At 34.3% G+C, this 15,502-nt stretch overlaps 1 protein-coding gene across 1 annotated transcript in view; it reads right to left on the reverse strand.

Annotated features, from left to right (window-relative positions):
• The window catches only part of LOC127546725 (lipoxygenase homology domain-containing protein 1-like), a 407,210-nt gene that overhangs the window by 299,919 nt on the left and 91,789 nt on the right, over window positions 1-15,502 (reverse strand). The window contains exon 17 of the mRNA XM_051973697.1: window positions 4,968-5,099. Coding sequence (XP_051829657.1) covers window positions 4,968-5,099 — 132 coding nt within the window. The remainder of the gene's footprint in view (window positions 1-4,967; window positions 5,100-15,502) is intronic.

Below are 15,502 nucleotides of genomic sequence, written 5' to 3' on the forward strand. Positions count from 1 at the left end.
ATACTAAAGTATAATTATCTGTGTAAATATAGAGAGTATCCTCAGGGATGATAATCTAGATTTTTGGAGTATTTAACTAATCAAAAGATATTTACTTGCCATATCATTTAATTCAATTCTCCTACAAAAATCACTAAGTTTTTCATGAGGAATAATTCCTGTTAAAATAATGAAATATTTTGTTTGCCAAGAGACGTGACTTACCAAACTTTTTCTTCCTTTTGTTCCATACTCTATGAAGTATAAAAATCATTGAATTTGAAATCAGAGGATCTGGCCTTGAATCTCAATCCTCTTATTTATTAACTATGTAATTCATCTAGATCTCATTTCTCTCCTCTATAAAATATAAGAGTTTTAGTTCCAATGTCTCTTCCAGGTCAAAATCCTATAATGCTTTGATCCCATATATGGGATAACTAACCTATATCTTGCTGGACATAACTGTATGTCAGGAACCCAATATCCTTCTTCCAGTTTCATTTGGACTTTGGCCACACCATTTAATCTCTGAAAAATAAAATGACTGGACTAGGTAGCCTCTGAAATTCATTCCTGCCGTAAATTCATGATCAAAGTCTCTGTCATCCTATGGCCCCTCAAACAACTTTCTCAGGCAGCCAGGTATTACCTCTTCATCTGAAAATTAGGCAGGTAGAAGTTCAGAAAGAAAGGAGGGAGGAAACTGAGAATGTTGTCCAGGGCTCAGAGGAGCAATGGATAAGCAGCATAGGAGAACATTTATGCTACAGGAAGCCAGACTAGAGACAGAAAGTAGATAAATAACAGAGATAGAAAACAAAGTTGGTACCATTTGTTTTCAATGTGAGCATACCAGGCAGAAATAGGCAAACAAACTATTTTGACTAAGAGAAAAAAAGCTAGCCATGTAACCTAGGTACTTCTTCTCTAATCTTCCATGTATAAATTCACAAGAAACTAATGGTTTGAGCAAAAATCCAATGTGGTGTTTTTGCAAGAGCCTTGTCATGTGCACCCATCCTTTGGAATGAATTAATATGGATGACTGAAGGCAAACATTTCCACTCCTCCCAGCTCTTCAAAAGCACTTTTGGAATTAAAGAAGCAGAAAATTTTCAAGCTGAAAAGAACCTTGGAAATCATTCAACCAACCCCCTCATTTTTCGAGAGAAGAAAGTAAAGACTCAAAGGTCTTGCTCATTCATTTAACACAAATTAATTAAGCACCTATTCTATTAAAGACATAATGCAAAACGTGGTAAGTGACTCACCAAAACAAAAGAGAAGAAAGGACTAGACTAAAACTCACTCGGCCTAATTTCCAATACAATATTTTTCACGATACCACACTGCCTCAACCTTCTGTATGAAAATCAAAAAAAAATAATAATAATTATGCATCTTCCTGAAGAATAGAATCTTTTTAGAGTGAAAGGAACAGAACCAGGAGAACATTGTATACAGCAATAGCAATATTGTTCAATGATTAATTGTGAATGACTAAACTATTCTGACTTTATTGAACATTCAAATTATCTATGAAGAACTTATGAAGGAAAATTGATTTATGGAAGTATGTATAATATGATTATATACACACAAGGAAAGAAGACAAACTCAAAATTCAAAATATAATAAAAAGAAGGAAATTTAAAAAGAAAAGAACTTTAATGAATATGACTTTCAATTAAGTTCTCTCTTCCTTCAGGAATTGCTAGATTTTTTTTAAAAACTGGACCTGTGATACCTTGTTTTAAACACACAGACACACACACACACACACACACACACACACCATTTCTGTCACATCCCATCTCCGGAGGAATTTCCTCTATCAGTACAGATACCTGTTCTGCTATTAGAAAGTTAAAGGTATTTTCCTTAAGTGGATTTTTAAGGAATAAAAATTTTAAGGAAAATAAATTTGCCTTAAAAAAGAATTTTGCTAAAATAATATCCATTAACATATTTACACACAGTGAATACTTAGCTTTTTTCTCATTACTCTTTGACTTCAATGCCCAGTGTCCTTTCAGCATAGGTAATATTATAGAGGCCACTGGAAGTTATGTTCTAGTGGACATATGACTTATGCTTTCCTCTGAGCTTCTAGAATTTGTGCTCTTTGTAAGAACCCTAATTTGAAAAGGCTTAAATTCATCATAAGGCCTAGATAGTCGGTTTTCAGAAGTGCCTTGCCCTACCTTATTAAAAATATTACCGTCTCCACTCCAGGCAAAGGCCAAGACAAAAACATATTTGAAACAGTGTTTGTCACAGCTGACAAACCTACATAAGTCATAAAATTTGAAAAGTGTTCATTCTGAAGTAATTTCAACCAACCCTGCTGTTCACAATAAGATCCTACATTTATTTTGTGCTGCCCAACCTGACTGGGGCTTTAGCACTTCATGGTTTCTGTAAAAAGTTTTAAGAAAACGACTTCATGTTCCTGAGAAATACTTTGTCTCATTCCATTTTCTAACAGACTTCAGTGGACTCTTGTTATAATCCTGGAGTGTAGGCCCAAAACTGTTTAACACAGCAAAAATGGGTTTCTTTTGCAGTGATGGAAGAGATGGTAGGTACCATAAAAAATGTCCAAGCTTGCCAGTAAGATGCACTGTGTTGTCTGTCCCTCTACACACAGGGAAAAGATTGCCTAGGGAAGAAGTTCTTCATCTTTCTTGTGTCACAGATGCATTGAGTAGTTTAGTGAAGTCTATAAGTCCCTGCTCTGAATACAATGTTTTTAAGTAATTGAAGGAAATGATAAATTTCAATTAGAGGTCAGTAAGAAAAAAAAAATGTAATATCTTTCTGAACTAATCTAGTCATGACCTGAAATATAGTCATGGACCTCTTTGGACTCTAGCACAGATCACAACTTTAAGAAAACATTTTGAATTTTATCTGGGGAATGCAAAATAATTTATCTCTGAGTAAGGTATAAAGCTCTGAGATGCTATTGTACTAGGCCACCTGACCCAATCTGAATGTCTTATATGGCATGTATTTTACCCTTCCGAGTAAAGGGTAACATAATACATTTAAAAGCAAAATGGAGTCCAGATGTACAAAATAGAGACTGGAGATTTAATATTGTGGCACCTAGAATAGTTTGTTTCTGCCTTAATCTCTGCATTTATAAGAGGAAGCAGATTCAAGATTGTTTAGGATTTGTTTTGTTTTTCCGAGATATGACAGTGATTAGAGTGTTGGACATAGAGTCAGGAAACCAGTATTTATTAGTTGCATGCTCATGAACAAATCATTTAGCTTCTCTAAATATCAATTAAGCATGGAGTTGTTATGGGCTTCAAGTAAGAGAAAGCACTTGGTATAAGTATCTCAAGCATTTATTAGCATCAAGCACATGGTCAGTGTTTTACTATCCACTGCTGCCTACTGCACTCCCAGGCTGAACCTTAGTGGATAATGATGACCTACCTGAACTCATTCATCAATTGTTAGCAAACTACCAACCCATCATATTCTCCCCATCCCAGTGATCCTTAACCCCTGGCTGCCACCACTCAACTCTCTTCATGGACCTCCTCAGTATACTCCCTTATACCTATTTCATTCAACCAAAATCCTCTCTCAATTATGTGACTAAATTCCTTAATAAGATTGTCTATATTCAATGCTTCTACATCATTCTATCTCATTCTCTTCTTAACTCTCTGTAGTCTGGCTTCCAAATACATTATTCAACTAAAAATGCTCTCTCTAATGTTTATGATGTCTTAATTGGCAGATCAAATAAATAGATAGTATATAAGGCTGGATTTGAGCTAAGGTCTTCCCTACTACAGGCCTAGCACTCTTATCTATTGTATCAAGAGCTACCTTCATTATATCTCTTGTGTATTCCCCTTTCTCTCCTCTGAGAGTGCTACCATCACTGCACACTTGAATTATTTCAATAGTCTACTGGTTGTTCTCTCTGTTTCGTCTTTCCTCACTCCAATCCATACTACAGCTGTTGAATTGATACAAGTCTGATCAAGTTACTTCCCTAATCCAATCAACTCCAGTGGCTCCCTATTATCTCCAAAATAAAATATAAAATCACCTGTTAGGTTATAAGGCCTTGTATAACCTGACTCCTTCCTACCTTTCCAACATTTTTACACTGTACTTGATTTTTCTGTATTTACAATATAATAACATTGACTTCTTTGCGGTCCCTCACAACACCACCCTATCTTTCAAATGAGCATTTTTATTTGTTGCTTCCCATATCTGGAATTTTCTCTGTCCTCATCTCTACTTCCTGCCTTTCATGGTTTCCTTCAAGCCTCAGCTAATGACCTACCTTCTACAAGAAGCCTTTTCCAGTCCCTCTTAATGTGGTTACCTTTCCTCTGTTCATTATCTCCCTTTTATCTAATGACTAGATTGTTAAGTTGTTTTTCACTGTATGTTGTCTCTGCCATTAAACTGAGCTCCTTGAGAATAGGACTGATTTTTTTCCCATTCTTGTATCCCAACCACTTAGCACTGTGCCTGGCACATAGTTTAATATATGCTAATTGAATGATTAATTGACATAAATGTTAGTTGTTATTTTAAGGGATGACTAAGTTTTCTTTTTTCACAAAATCATTTAATACAGGTAAGCTATCTTAGGGCATTATATAGCAGTTATAATATGTGATATACTTAAAAGAATATATCTTAATAGGTAAATGAATATTGAATTCTAAAGAGAGATAAATATTTTATGATTTATATGTGGACAATGATTTCAAAGGAATTTATGTGATGTGATGTCATCCTCTCAAAAAAGCCATTGAATGTCTTCCTTCTAGTTTGCCACAAAGGAGACTCAATGAAGGGGAAAAAAAACAGAATTGCTATGTAAAAAAGTATTTGCTCTATCCCCCTTATATTTCTCAGCAGGTAAGCCTCTATTCAGACAGATATAACTACCCAATAATATAGCATCTTAGTACATTTCAGTATTAATTGTAACTTACTTGAGGCTGGAGTGTGGAATGGGCTGTGGGCCATGCACTGGGATGCTGCCTCTACTTGGTTCCCCAACTCTCTGGCCTTTTCTTCCTGTTGGCTAGCTGTTGCAGATGTTCCCATCGGTTTTCCCCTGCCAACTGAAATAAAGATTTTTTTAAGGATGTCATCCACACAAAGTCACTTGTTTTCTTCTCTGAAACTCACCATATGTTCAGCTACACACACTAAGATCTGCTATTGTCACCATTTCAATGCTTTGCCAAATCCTTTTCCTCCACATTGCATAGTTACCAGAAAGTGCCTTTTTATTCTTAGCAGCAGGCTGCACGTGGATGGTATTCCAATAAAATCCATTCGCTGCCTTGAGAATGCAAGAAACAGGGTGGCACTGCTGTAGGAATCAAATGACTTTTTCAAAATGTAATTTTCTTATGGCTTCAAATGTTGCCTCCTCCAACCCCCTGGTGCTCTGCTTTTCCTAAAAGGGGACATTGACTGTAAAATGTCTTTCGAACAAAACTGCTTGTGGCCTTCTAAGAGATGCCAATGCAAAGCAAGAGAAAAAATCTCTTCAATCTGAAAGAAAATACTTGCCGCTCTACTTTTTTTTTTTTTTAAGAATTGTATTATTGTTTTGGCACCTCATGCTGATAGCAAATATCTCTGATCAAGTGCAATTGTTTTTTTTTTTTTTCTTTTAGTGATATGTTCAATTGTTCAAGATCTTCATGTATATAGGGTTTTGTAATAGGGGAAGTCATTTTCTGTGATAAAGCAAAGGGTTTTTTTTTGTTTGTTTGTTTGTTTGTTTTTTAAATGGACAGGTTTCATATATTACCATACTGTGATTATCAGGTCTTTGGAGATCTCAACAGCTGTGAAAAATCATATACGTTTCTGCTACTACATAAATAATAAATAACAAGAGCAATTTCTTAATAGTCTGAATGCAGTCAATAACTTAGGAATTAAGTATATGTCAATGTAAGAGATCAGAATGACTTCCATTACCTGATTCATAGCAATTAAAGGTTTTCACATTGTTTTTGATACAATGGACTGTATAATCTTGACTTCTTCAAAACTCTCCCTAAACATCATATAAATTACCCTTTCTGGATGCAAAAAATACATTCACAAGTCAGTAATGAGACTTAATATTGCAGGGTATGTAGAATTCCTTTTCTTCTGGCTTATATTCATTTATATTCTCATGACTAAATTGTTAAGTTGTTTTTCATGTTCTACTTTTCATGATCCCATTTGGGGTTTTCTTGGAAAAGATGCTGGAGTGATTTGCCATTTCCTTCTCTAGCTCATTTTACAGATGAGGAAACTAAGGCAAACAGGGTTAAGTGATTTGCCTAGGATCACATAGTTAATAAGCTACCAAGGTCAGATTTGAACTTCCTAAGCTGAGTCTTTCTGACCCAGGACTTTGTACTGTGCTACCACTAATAAAGGCTAATATAGATAAAATGGTTTTTATTTATAGAACCCTGGAGTTGAATATATAGCAAATTATTCATTTCCAAAAGTCTCTCCAACAAAAATAGGTCAAAATAATATGTGATTCTTTGAAATAATGAATAAATTTATCAGACAATCCTATGATTGCTAATTACAAATATATCAGAGTCTAGCTATATCCCATTTATTAATATCAAGTGAAGGATATGCTCATAAAATATTTTCTAACATTTTACAGGATTTACAATTCAGAGTTTGAATGGAAGAAATCTACCCTATAAAAATAAAGGATTTCTAAAGGTTTCTTGGAGTACCTCAGAATTTCCTAAATAAAAATAGTAAACATTTAAAATTGTATAGCTAAAATATTCACCCCAGAAAAACCAAATGGATGAAAAATGTCTGTTGCCCAGAGTATGATTTGCATATAAGATCAATGGACCACCTACAGAGTTGTTTCAGAAATATATTTATCATGAACAAACAAGGTTAATGAACAATGAGGAAAAGGGTAGGCTGAATTGTCTTTTGGAACTGCTTTTGATAACCTGATACTTTTTCTTTAATTAAAGGTACATATTTTTAACAACAATATTCATCTTGTAATATTTTACAAGTACAAATCATGGAATGCCACAGAATTCAAGGTAAGGTTCAAACAAAAGTCAATAGAGAAGGAAATGGTAGGCATAAGTAATAACAATATCAGTATCAGTATCAACTGATCAGTATCAGTAACAACTGCACAAAAGAAACTGTAAAAGATATCATCAGAGAGATAAATGACTTGATTAGTCATCTGAGATAAAAAATAGCCAATGAACAATCCCAAGCTCACCTAATGTCCTTGGGATATTAGAGGAATTCAAGAAAGGTTCTGATTATGACAGGTAAGAGGATCTATACATACAAGAACACAAAAAAAAAAAACTGCATAGAATGAAACAGCATGGATGGTATATAATCAATATTATTAGAAGGAATAGCCATATTGATAAAAGTAGAGATTTACTGAAATATCACAGCAAATATCATCAAGGCTGGTCCTATTCAGAAAGCATCACAATAAGTGAACATGATTCTATAGGTCCAAACCATATAGGCTCTGCTGATCATCTTGACACTTTTATAAGGCTCGAACTATTCACACAAGCATGGGAATTGTGTTAAAAGCTATATTCTATGCCTTCTGGGACTCTGAATGTGTCAATATTTTATCAGCAATTACTATCTGCATTCTGTCTATTTGGAAAATTGTCATTCATAGGGTAGTTTCATAGCTTCTTATTCTTAGACTCTACCAAAATAAAAAAAAATCTTAGAAAGGGGACAGTGATTAAAACCTGGAATCATATTTCCTATGAAGCATGGGTCAAGGTTTTTGTTTTGTTTTTTTCCTCTTTTTTTTCATGAATTCCTGTCATTTGTATAAGATAACCAATATAAAATGTATAAAATAATATGAAATACAAATATATATAAATTAATATATTATTATATATGATATATAATAAAATATAAAATTAGACATTCAATTTAGAATAATATACTTTTACCTACTCTGAAAAAAAAAATCAAGGAGAAGAATAAAAAAAAGAAAAGAAAAAGAAAGTATAAAAAGAAAAAAAGAAGAAGAAAAAAGCTGGCTTTTAAAACCAGAGAATATTATTACCATCTCTCAACTAGCTAATGGAAGTCCAGGGTCAAAGGGATTATGTATATATCAAAAACAAGTAGAACAGTATCTTGGTTGAGGGCCTATGTGCCCTGTAGACTCTAGAAGGACACTATCATGGATAACAATAATAACAATAACAGTTATTGTTAAAGAATGCTTTATGGTCTACAAAGTACTTGACAGATATTATCTGTCATTTTCACAACCACTCTGACAAGTAGGTGCTATTATTATCCTAATTTTGTAGATAAAGAAACTGAGGCAGATATGTCAAGTGACTTGCCCAAAGTTACATAGATAATAAGTATTAGGGCTAAAACTGAAGTCAGTTCTTCATGTTCTAGCCACTGTAGTATCTAATGGTTTACAAAAAAAAAAAAAAAAGTAACAAAAAGAAATGACTAAATAGGAAAAAACATTTTCAAATTCAAAATTATGAGTCAAGAGTTAGAGAACCAAAAGTACTTCAATAATTCTAAGATCATTATTTGTTTTGAGAACTCCTTCCACCTATGCAAAACAAAGCTTCTTTCTACAAGCTGGTGATATTTGTCCTCCATTCTTGAAGAGGAGCATGAGGAGGTAATGCTGTGACATGCAAATGAATTGGAGTGAAGTAAGAGAACTGGGCAATGTCACCTGCCTTTCTTTCCCCTGCAGAGCCATCTGGGTCCAGTGGCCAGACAGAGATTAGAACAACTGGAAATGGCCCCTGGATGCAATGGGAAACCTTGACCTTTTTAAGCTGAGGTCTTCCATGGAGTCTCAGTCTGACTGAGGCTGCACCCATTCAGTGATTAAGGCTAGTTAGCAACTGAGGCAAAGAATGGTCTCTTTTAACTAGACAAAAAAAAAATCTAATCTGGGAGAGGAAGATCCTCATGAAGAATCTTCAAGAATCATCATGGTTAGAGGTGGAGTCAAGATGTCTAAACAAAGGCAGGGACTCTCCTAAATTCTCCCCCAAACCCTTCCAAATACCATCAAATAATAACTAGAGCAGCCAAACCAAAAAAAAAAAAAAAAGCGTAAAAAATTTTCTAAGATAACTTGAAAGGTTGGTAGAAAAAGTCTGTTGAACCAGGGTGAGAGAGGAGTTCAATCCCATATAGGCTGCACCAGAGCAGATTGGACCCCAGCAAACCAGGAGAAGGCCTCAAGGCAACCAAAGCAATGGGAGTAATGGCAACTTCCAGACCTTAACCTACAAATGGTAAAAGAATCTGACAATAGGTCAGAAGGAGATTTGTAGACATCTCTTTGCTGACAGCAAATGCTGGAACGGGGATCCCTTTGACCCAACAATACCTCTGATTAGGTCTATATCCCAAAGAATTTTTTTTTAAAAAGAAAAAGACCTATGTTTACAAAATTATTTATAGCAGCTTTTTTAGTGCTGGCAAAGAATTGGAAATTGAGATGTTCATGAATTGGGGAATGGCTGAACAAGATGTATATGATTGTGATAGAATACTATTATGATGAACAGTATATACTCCCAGAAAAACTTGGAAAGAGTTAACATGAACTGATGCAAAGTAAAATAAGCAAAACTAAAAAAAAATTGTACAAAGTAACAACAATATTGTATGATAATCTATTGTGAGTAACTTAGTTATTCTCAGCAATACAAAGATTCAAGGCAATTTTTTAGGATTTATGATAAAAGGTGCTGTCTATCTCTAGAGAAAGAACTGGTAGAACCTGAATATATATGAAAAATAATGTTTCTTTATTTTTCTTGGGAATTTTGTATGTATTTTCTTTCACAGCATAACTCACATGGCCATGTATTTTGCATCTCTACACATATATAATTTATGCCAAATTGTTTGCCTTCTCAATGAGATAGGGAAAGGGAAGGAGAGAACTTGGAATTCCAAAGTAGAAAAAAAGAATGTCAAAATTGTTTTTATATGTAACTGGTGGGGATATAAAAACAGGATAAAAGAATCACCAAGGCCAAAAAGTTTATCATTCTGTGGCCAATCTGGTATTTTGAATCTTTTGTCCTTTACTAGGTTGGTCCTTAGGTAGCCATCATTGAACCAATATCCATAATCTTTCCCATTGAGTAGTATCTGTCAGAGCTCATGCATGTTCCTTTGGCAAAATCTTAATTAATTATCTCTGTATTATGATAAGATACCTAAGAAAGATGTATTAAAGCCAGCATAAAAGCTAAGGAACAGCATAGTGAAAGAATGGGCCATAACAAAGTTATTATTTGCTTCATAGAGAAAAAGAGTGAGTGTGAGACAGAGAGAGAAAGAGAGAAGACAGAGACAGAGACACATAGAGAGAGACAGAGAAGATGGAGAGAAAAGAAAGGGAGAAAGAAAGAGAGGGATGGAAGGAGAAAGAGGGAGGGAGGAGGAGAGACAGGCAGACAGAGAGAGAAAGAGGGAAGGAGGAAGGGAAGGAGAGCAAAAGAGAGGGGGGTGGAAAGAGAAGGAGGGAAAGAAGAAGGAAAGGAGAACAAGAGGAAGAGAAGGAGGGAGGGGAAGGAGGAAAAACATTGAGGAGGAACATGATAGCTGTCTTCAAGAAGGACTGTCATGTGGAAGAGGGATGAGGCTTGTTGTGTTTGGCTCTAAAAGACAGATCTAGAAACTATAGGTAGAATTACAAAGAGAAATATTTAGGCCTAGCTAAAACTGCCTAATAGGCTGTGCCTTGAGGCCATGGTAGATTTCCCCTCCTTGAAGAGTTTCAAGAAGAGTTTGAAAGGGTTTGTTGTAGTAAAAAATCCTTAGAATTAAAGATTGTACTAATTGGCCCCTGAGATCCATTCTACATCTCAAATGCTGTGATTCTTGTTAAGAAATTAGTGGATATCCCTCTCCACAAGCAATCCTAATCATTATTAGTGCTAAGAACTTCAGAGGCAGGACAACCAGACAAAATGGTTTTCTTTCCAGCAGAGCATAGCAAAACAATGCCTGCCGATTAACCTGATGGCAGGAACTGAGAAAAAAAGTTATGGCTAAATACTATTATCATGTCTATGATTGCTATAACAGGTATATCATTGCTTCCACTCATAGGAAATCTGAGGTCCATCACTAAGATAACAGTTTAATTAGCATAGTCTTAAATCAATTCTCATAAGTGATTATCACTAACAGACAAAAACTGACTCCTTCTGTCTGTCCAGAAATGTAATCAGGCTATTGGGGACCTACTGAGAGAAGTGGTATTCAAGGACAGGTACATGTACAAAAGTACATGTATCTTTTTACATTGGGAAGGAGAGAGAAAAACCATGAAATGATCCAAATAGGGAAGGAGCCAGTAAAAGTTAAAATTCCAAATGAGCAATGTATAAGTTTGATTTTAGGTGGCATTGGTTACATGCCTTGGTTACAACTTGCTTAACAGACCCTTTGCTCAGGCAGAGTAATCTCAAATTCTGTTTTTACTTGAGAATAGACAGTATTAGAATGGAAGAACTAGCCAACCATGACATTGCTGAAAGAATAGTGCAATTTCCTTCTCATGGGATCTTTAAAATGGGATAGACTTTTACCTTTCAGCAATTGCTTATGGTTTGGAAGGCTTTCAAAATAAAGGGGTGGGTTCAAATAATAGCTTAGAATCAAAAGGGCAAAAGTAACTGTTGGTTTAATATTTCATCTGAAAGAGTGCATATACCTCAAAATATAGAGATTTCTTAACTTATTATAAAGGCAATCCAGGACCCAAAGTGTTGGGTAGTTCTGCTTTTCAGGGATTATATCTTAGAAGTTTCAAAATGATAAAATAGAAAGATTAAGTTGGTTGGTCTTAATAATGATTTTTAATATGCTCTGATTTTCAAATTGTAAAACTGTTTTCAAGTTTTACTTTCTTCACAAAGATTCAAAGATTAGAATTTTGAGAGGCTTCAAAAGCATTATACATATTATTGTTTAAGGACCTGAGATATACAATCTAGGCAAGTAAAGACTTGGTGGGGAGATAAGATGGCTGCCTTCATATATCTGAAGAATATAAGGGATAAAAATGCTCTGAGGAGAAAGCAAGAGTAGTGGATGACAACTGCAGAGAGGCATATTTGTAAAGCTTCTAAAAAGTCAGAGTTGAGCAAATCTGGAAGAGACAACACTGGAGCAAATGAGTTTGAAGTTTTTCAGGAAAGTTGTAGAGTTCTATATATTCAAAAGTATCAAGAATCAAAGTAACATATTCCAAGAATGACAAAATTTGATAGTTGAAAAGGATTTTATCAGTCATCTAGTATAGAGGACTGAAACTCTGAATCAGACAAGAGAGTACTTACAGCTACCTATTCAATATTAGACAATGTAGCATATATTTAGATCATGGCTATTCTCACAATTGGTGCTTGCTGAATGTTTGCTAGTAAAATAATCATAGGCAAGGATTGGAGGGCAGAGGGAGAGAAGTGAGAGGCACTTGGCTGTAGGATGAGGAGGAGAGAGGCTGAAGATTCCGGACTCTAGAATCCAAGATACATCTTTGGCTGGCTGCATGGCAGCTTGCCTGCCTCCTTCACTTCTCCCTTTAAAATCCAAGGACTTTGATTTATTCTGACTCTGGCTGACCCTGTGTCCCTCTAGGGAGCTAGCCTGTACTTTACAATCTAGTTCAACCCATACATGAAAGAAAGCTCTACTACAATAAAGAATCATCCAGCAACTGTTTGAAGACATCTAAGAAGAATCCAACAGATTAAAAAAGTATTAATCTCACTTTAGCAGTTATTAATTCTGTCCTTTGTTTTATACATAGAGTCAGCTACAGGTCTGCACTCTTATGTTACTCTGTGGTTCTTGAAGGCCACTTTAATGAAAGACAACTCTGGAAAGTTTTGCCCAGCTGGAAAGGTTTTGTGTATGGACCCAGTAATGGACTGAATAAGAGTGATCCATAGAGTGTAAACTACTTGAGAGCAAGGTGTGTTTTATTTTTTATTTCAGCATCCTAGAACAGTGTCTGGCACATAGGATGTGCTTAATAAATGCTTGCTGACAAACGAGCCTAGGTAAGTATGAAGACCATGATCAGTTAATATAAGAGCCTCATGAGTTTAAAAAAAAAAAAAGTTGAATTTTTTTGCCCCAGAAACTCTCAAAGACCATGGACTAAGTTATAAAGTTATTGTGATCATGCTATCTTGTTATCCTGTATATGATTGCTATAACAGGCATGTCATTGCTTCCACTCATAGAAAGTCTGAGATTCATCCTTAAGATAAAAGTCTAATTAGCCTAGGCTTAAGTCAATTCTCATAAGTGATCATCACTAATAGACTAACATCACTAACTGACTTCTGTCTGCCCAGACATTAATTAGGCTACTGGGGATATGTTGAGGGGATTGCTATTCAAGGACAGGTACAAGTATTTTATCTTTTACCAGTGTATAATATTCTGACCCAATGGGAAGGAGAGAGAGAAACTACAAAATCATCCAAATAGGAAAGGAGGCCAATGAAAGCTATGATCCCAGGTGGGATATTAATGGAATGAGTACCCATAATGGTAAAATTACATATCCTTGTAATATTGAAGCAACAATAAGTTTTTGTTTAATCTCAGAATTTCTATAATATATTAGTATTATAGAAATATTATATATAGAAATCTACCTTAAAGGTAATTACTGCCTGCATATATTTTTTAAAATTCAAACCCCATAGTATATTGCCTAAATAAGAATGATATTACATGATGCAAGAATAAAATTGCAATTGATCCAAAGAATAATGGAAAGATATATAGTAAATATAGTCGTTTGTTACTATTGATGTATGCAAATAAGAAGATGCTGGAAACACATCACCAAGGACATGTATGAGAATATTTTACAATGAACAGGTCAAGAGTAACAAGATTTAGAGAATAAATGGAAAGTCCATATGTTGAATTGCTATCTGTAATATTTAGAATGGATCAGAAAATGGCTTCCAATATATTGGGTAAAATTCCTCAGGAAGAGTTCTAGAAATATACTCATTAGAATTATACAAAATGAGAGGACAGATTGGAATTTATATCAATGGAGAAAGTACCTGAACCAATGAGATCATTGATCTACTAATGTAAATAATATGTATAAGTAATAACAAATGATTTATGGATGAAAATGTTCTATTGGAACTGACTAGTGAATCAATGGTATACAGATCAATAGGAGAAGGAAAATGCTTCACCTAAATACATTTCAGTATAGGCAAAGACATATAAATAAGCCCATAGCCTGAAAAAATATATACTTTTATTTTAATATAAATTTAAAATAGAAGTTACAGTAGATATCAGCTTTCCCTAATTGCTCATGTTTATGGTCATCAAGAGCTTTATGAAAGAATTATTTGAATTACATAAAAAGAAGGGAATCTGTTTTTATATCTTGTGAGATCTGCTGTAGGTGCTAAAAAGCATAGGTTCTTTCTTCACAGTCCAATGCAATATAAATAAATTTATTGTATATGGCATGTGTAGAATTAGACCTATAAAAATCCAGATACTTCAAGTATAACATCTAGACTTTTCCTAATCTTGATATACAAGCCAATGAAAACTAAAGTTTTCATGTCTTTTCTTAGGTAAATATCTAATTATTATATCCAGAAAAAAAACTGAAAGAGATATCAGTGAGTAATCCAGTTTTCTCAAGGGGAAAAATGGTTTAAAAAATTGTGATGTACTGGAAAGAACTGAGATCAGAGGACATCCTGACTCTCACAATTACCATCTATGTAAACAGGAGAAACGTTATTTAAACCTTCCTAGACTTCAGAATCCTCACATGTAAGATGTGGTATTGGACTAGATGAATTCTAAGGTCCTTTATAACATTAAATCTATGATATCATTAACTGAAACTGAATAAAACAGTTGTATTGTGTCTTCTACGCATATAACAATTCAATCAAACATGCTGATTAAAATGAAAGTGAAACAGAGATACAGAAAAGCTAAGAAATTTTCTAATGTTAATAAAATGTGAATTTTTATTCACTTTTAGTGAATAGTATTAGCTTTTATCATAACTCTTAGAAGTCTTCAAGTAAAGTTGAACAGCTATTTGTTGGGTATATTATTTTTGATGAATGTGCTGGACTAGACCTTGATCGGTTTTGGTTAGTTCTTAACATCTTAAACTATGTTCGTTCTTAACTTGTAATCAGTAAATTTAGGTTTTTTAAAAATATTTTGATGACTAAATATCAATATGACTAATTTATTTTGTAATTTCGTAAATTTTACGTTATACATTTAAAAACTTTATTTTGAAAAGTTCATAGACTTCACCAAACTTCCAAAGGGGATCATGACACATAAAAAGATTAAGAATTCTTGCTATTTGGCCACTGTGGCTCACCTTCAACTCCCCAGTTCTATGATTCTGTGATATCAATCT

This window comes from Antechinus flavipes, chromosome 1 (genome assembly GCF_016432865.1).
Source record: "Antechinus flavipes isolate AdamAnt ecotype Samford, QLD, Australia chromosome 1, AdamAnt_v2, whole genome shotgun sequence".
In the NCBI taxonomy this organism is placed as follows: domain Eukaryota; kingdom Metazoa; phylum Chordata; class Mammalia; order Dasyuromorphia; family Dasyuridae; genus Antechinus; species Antechinus flavipes.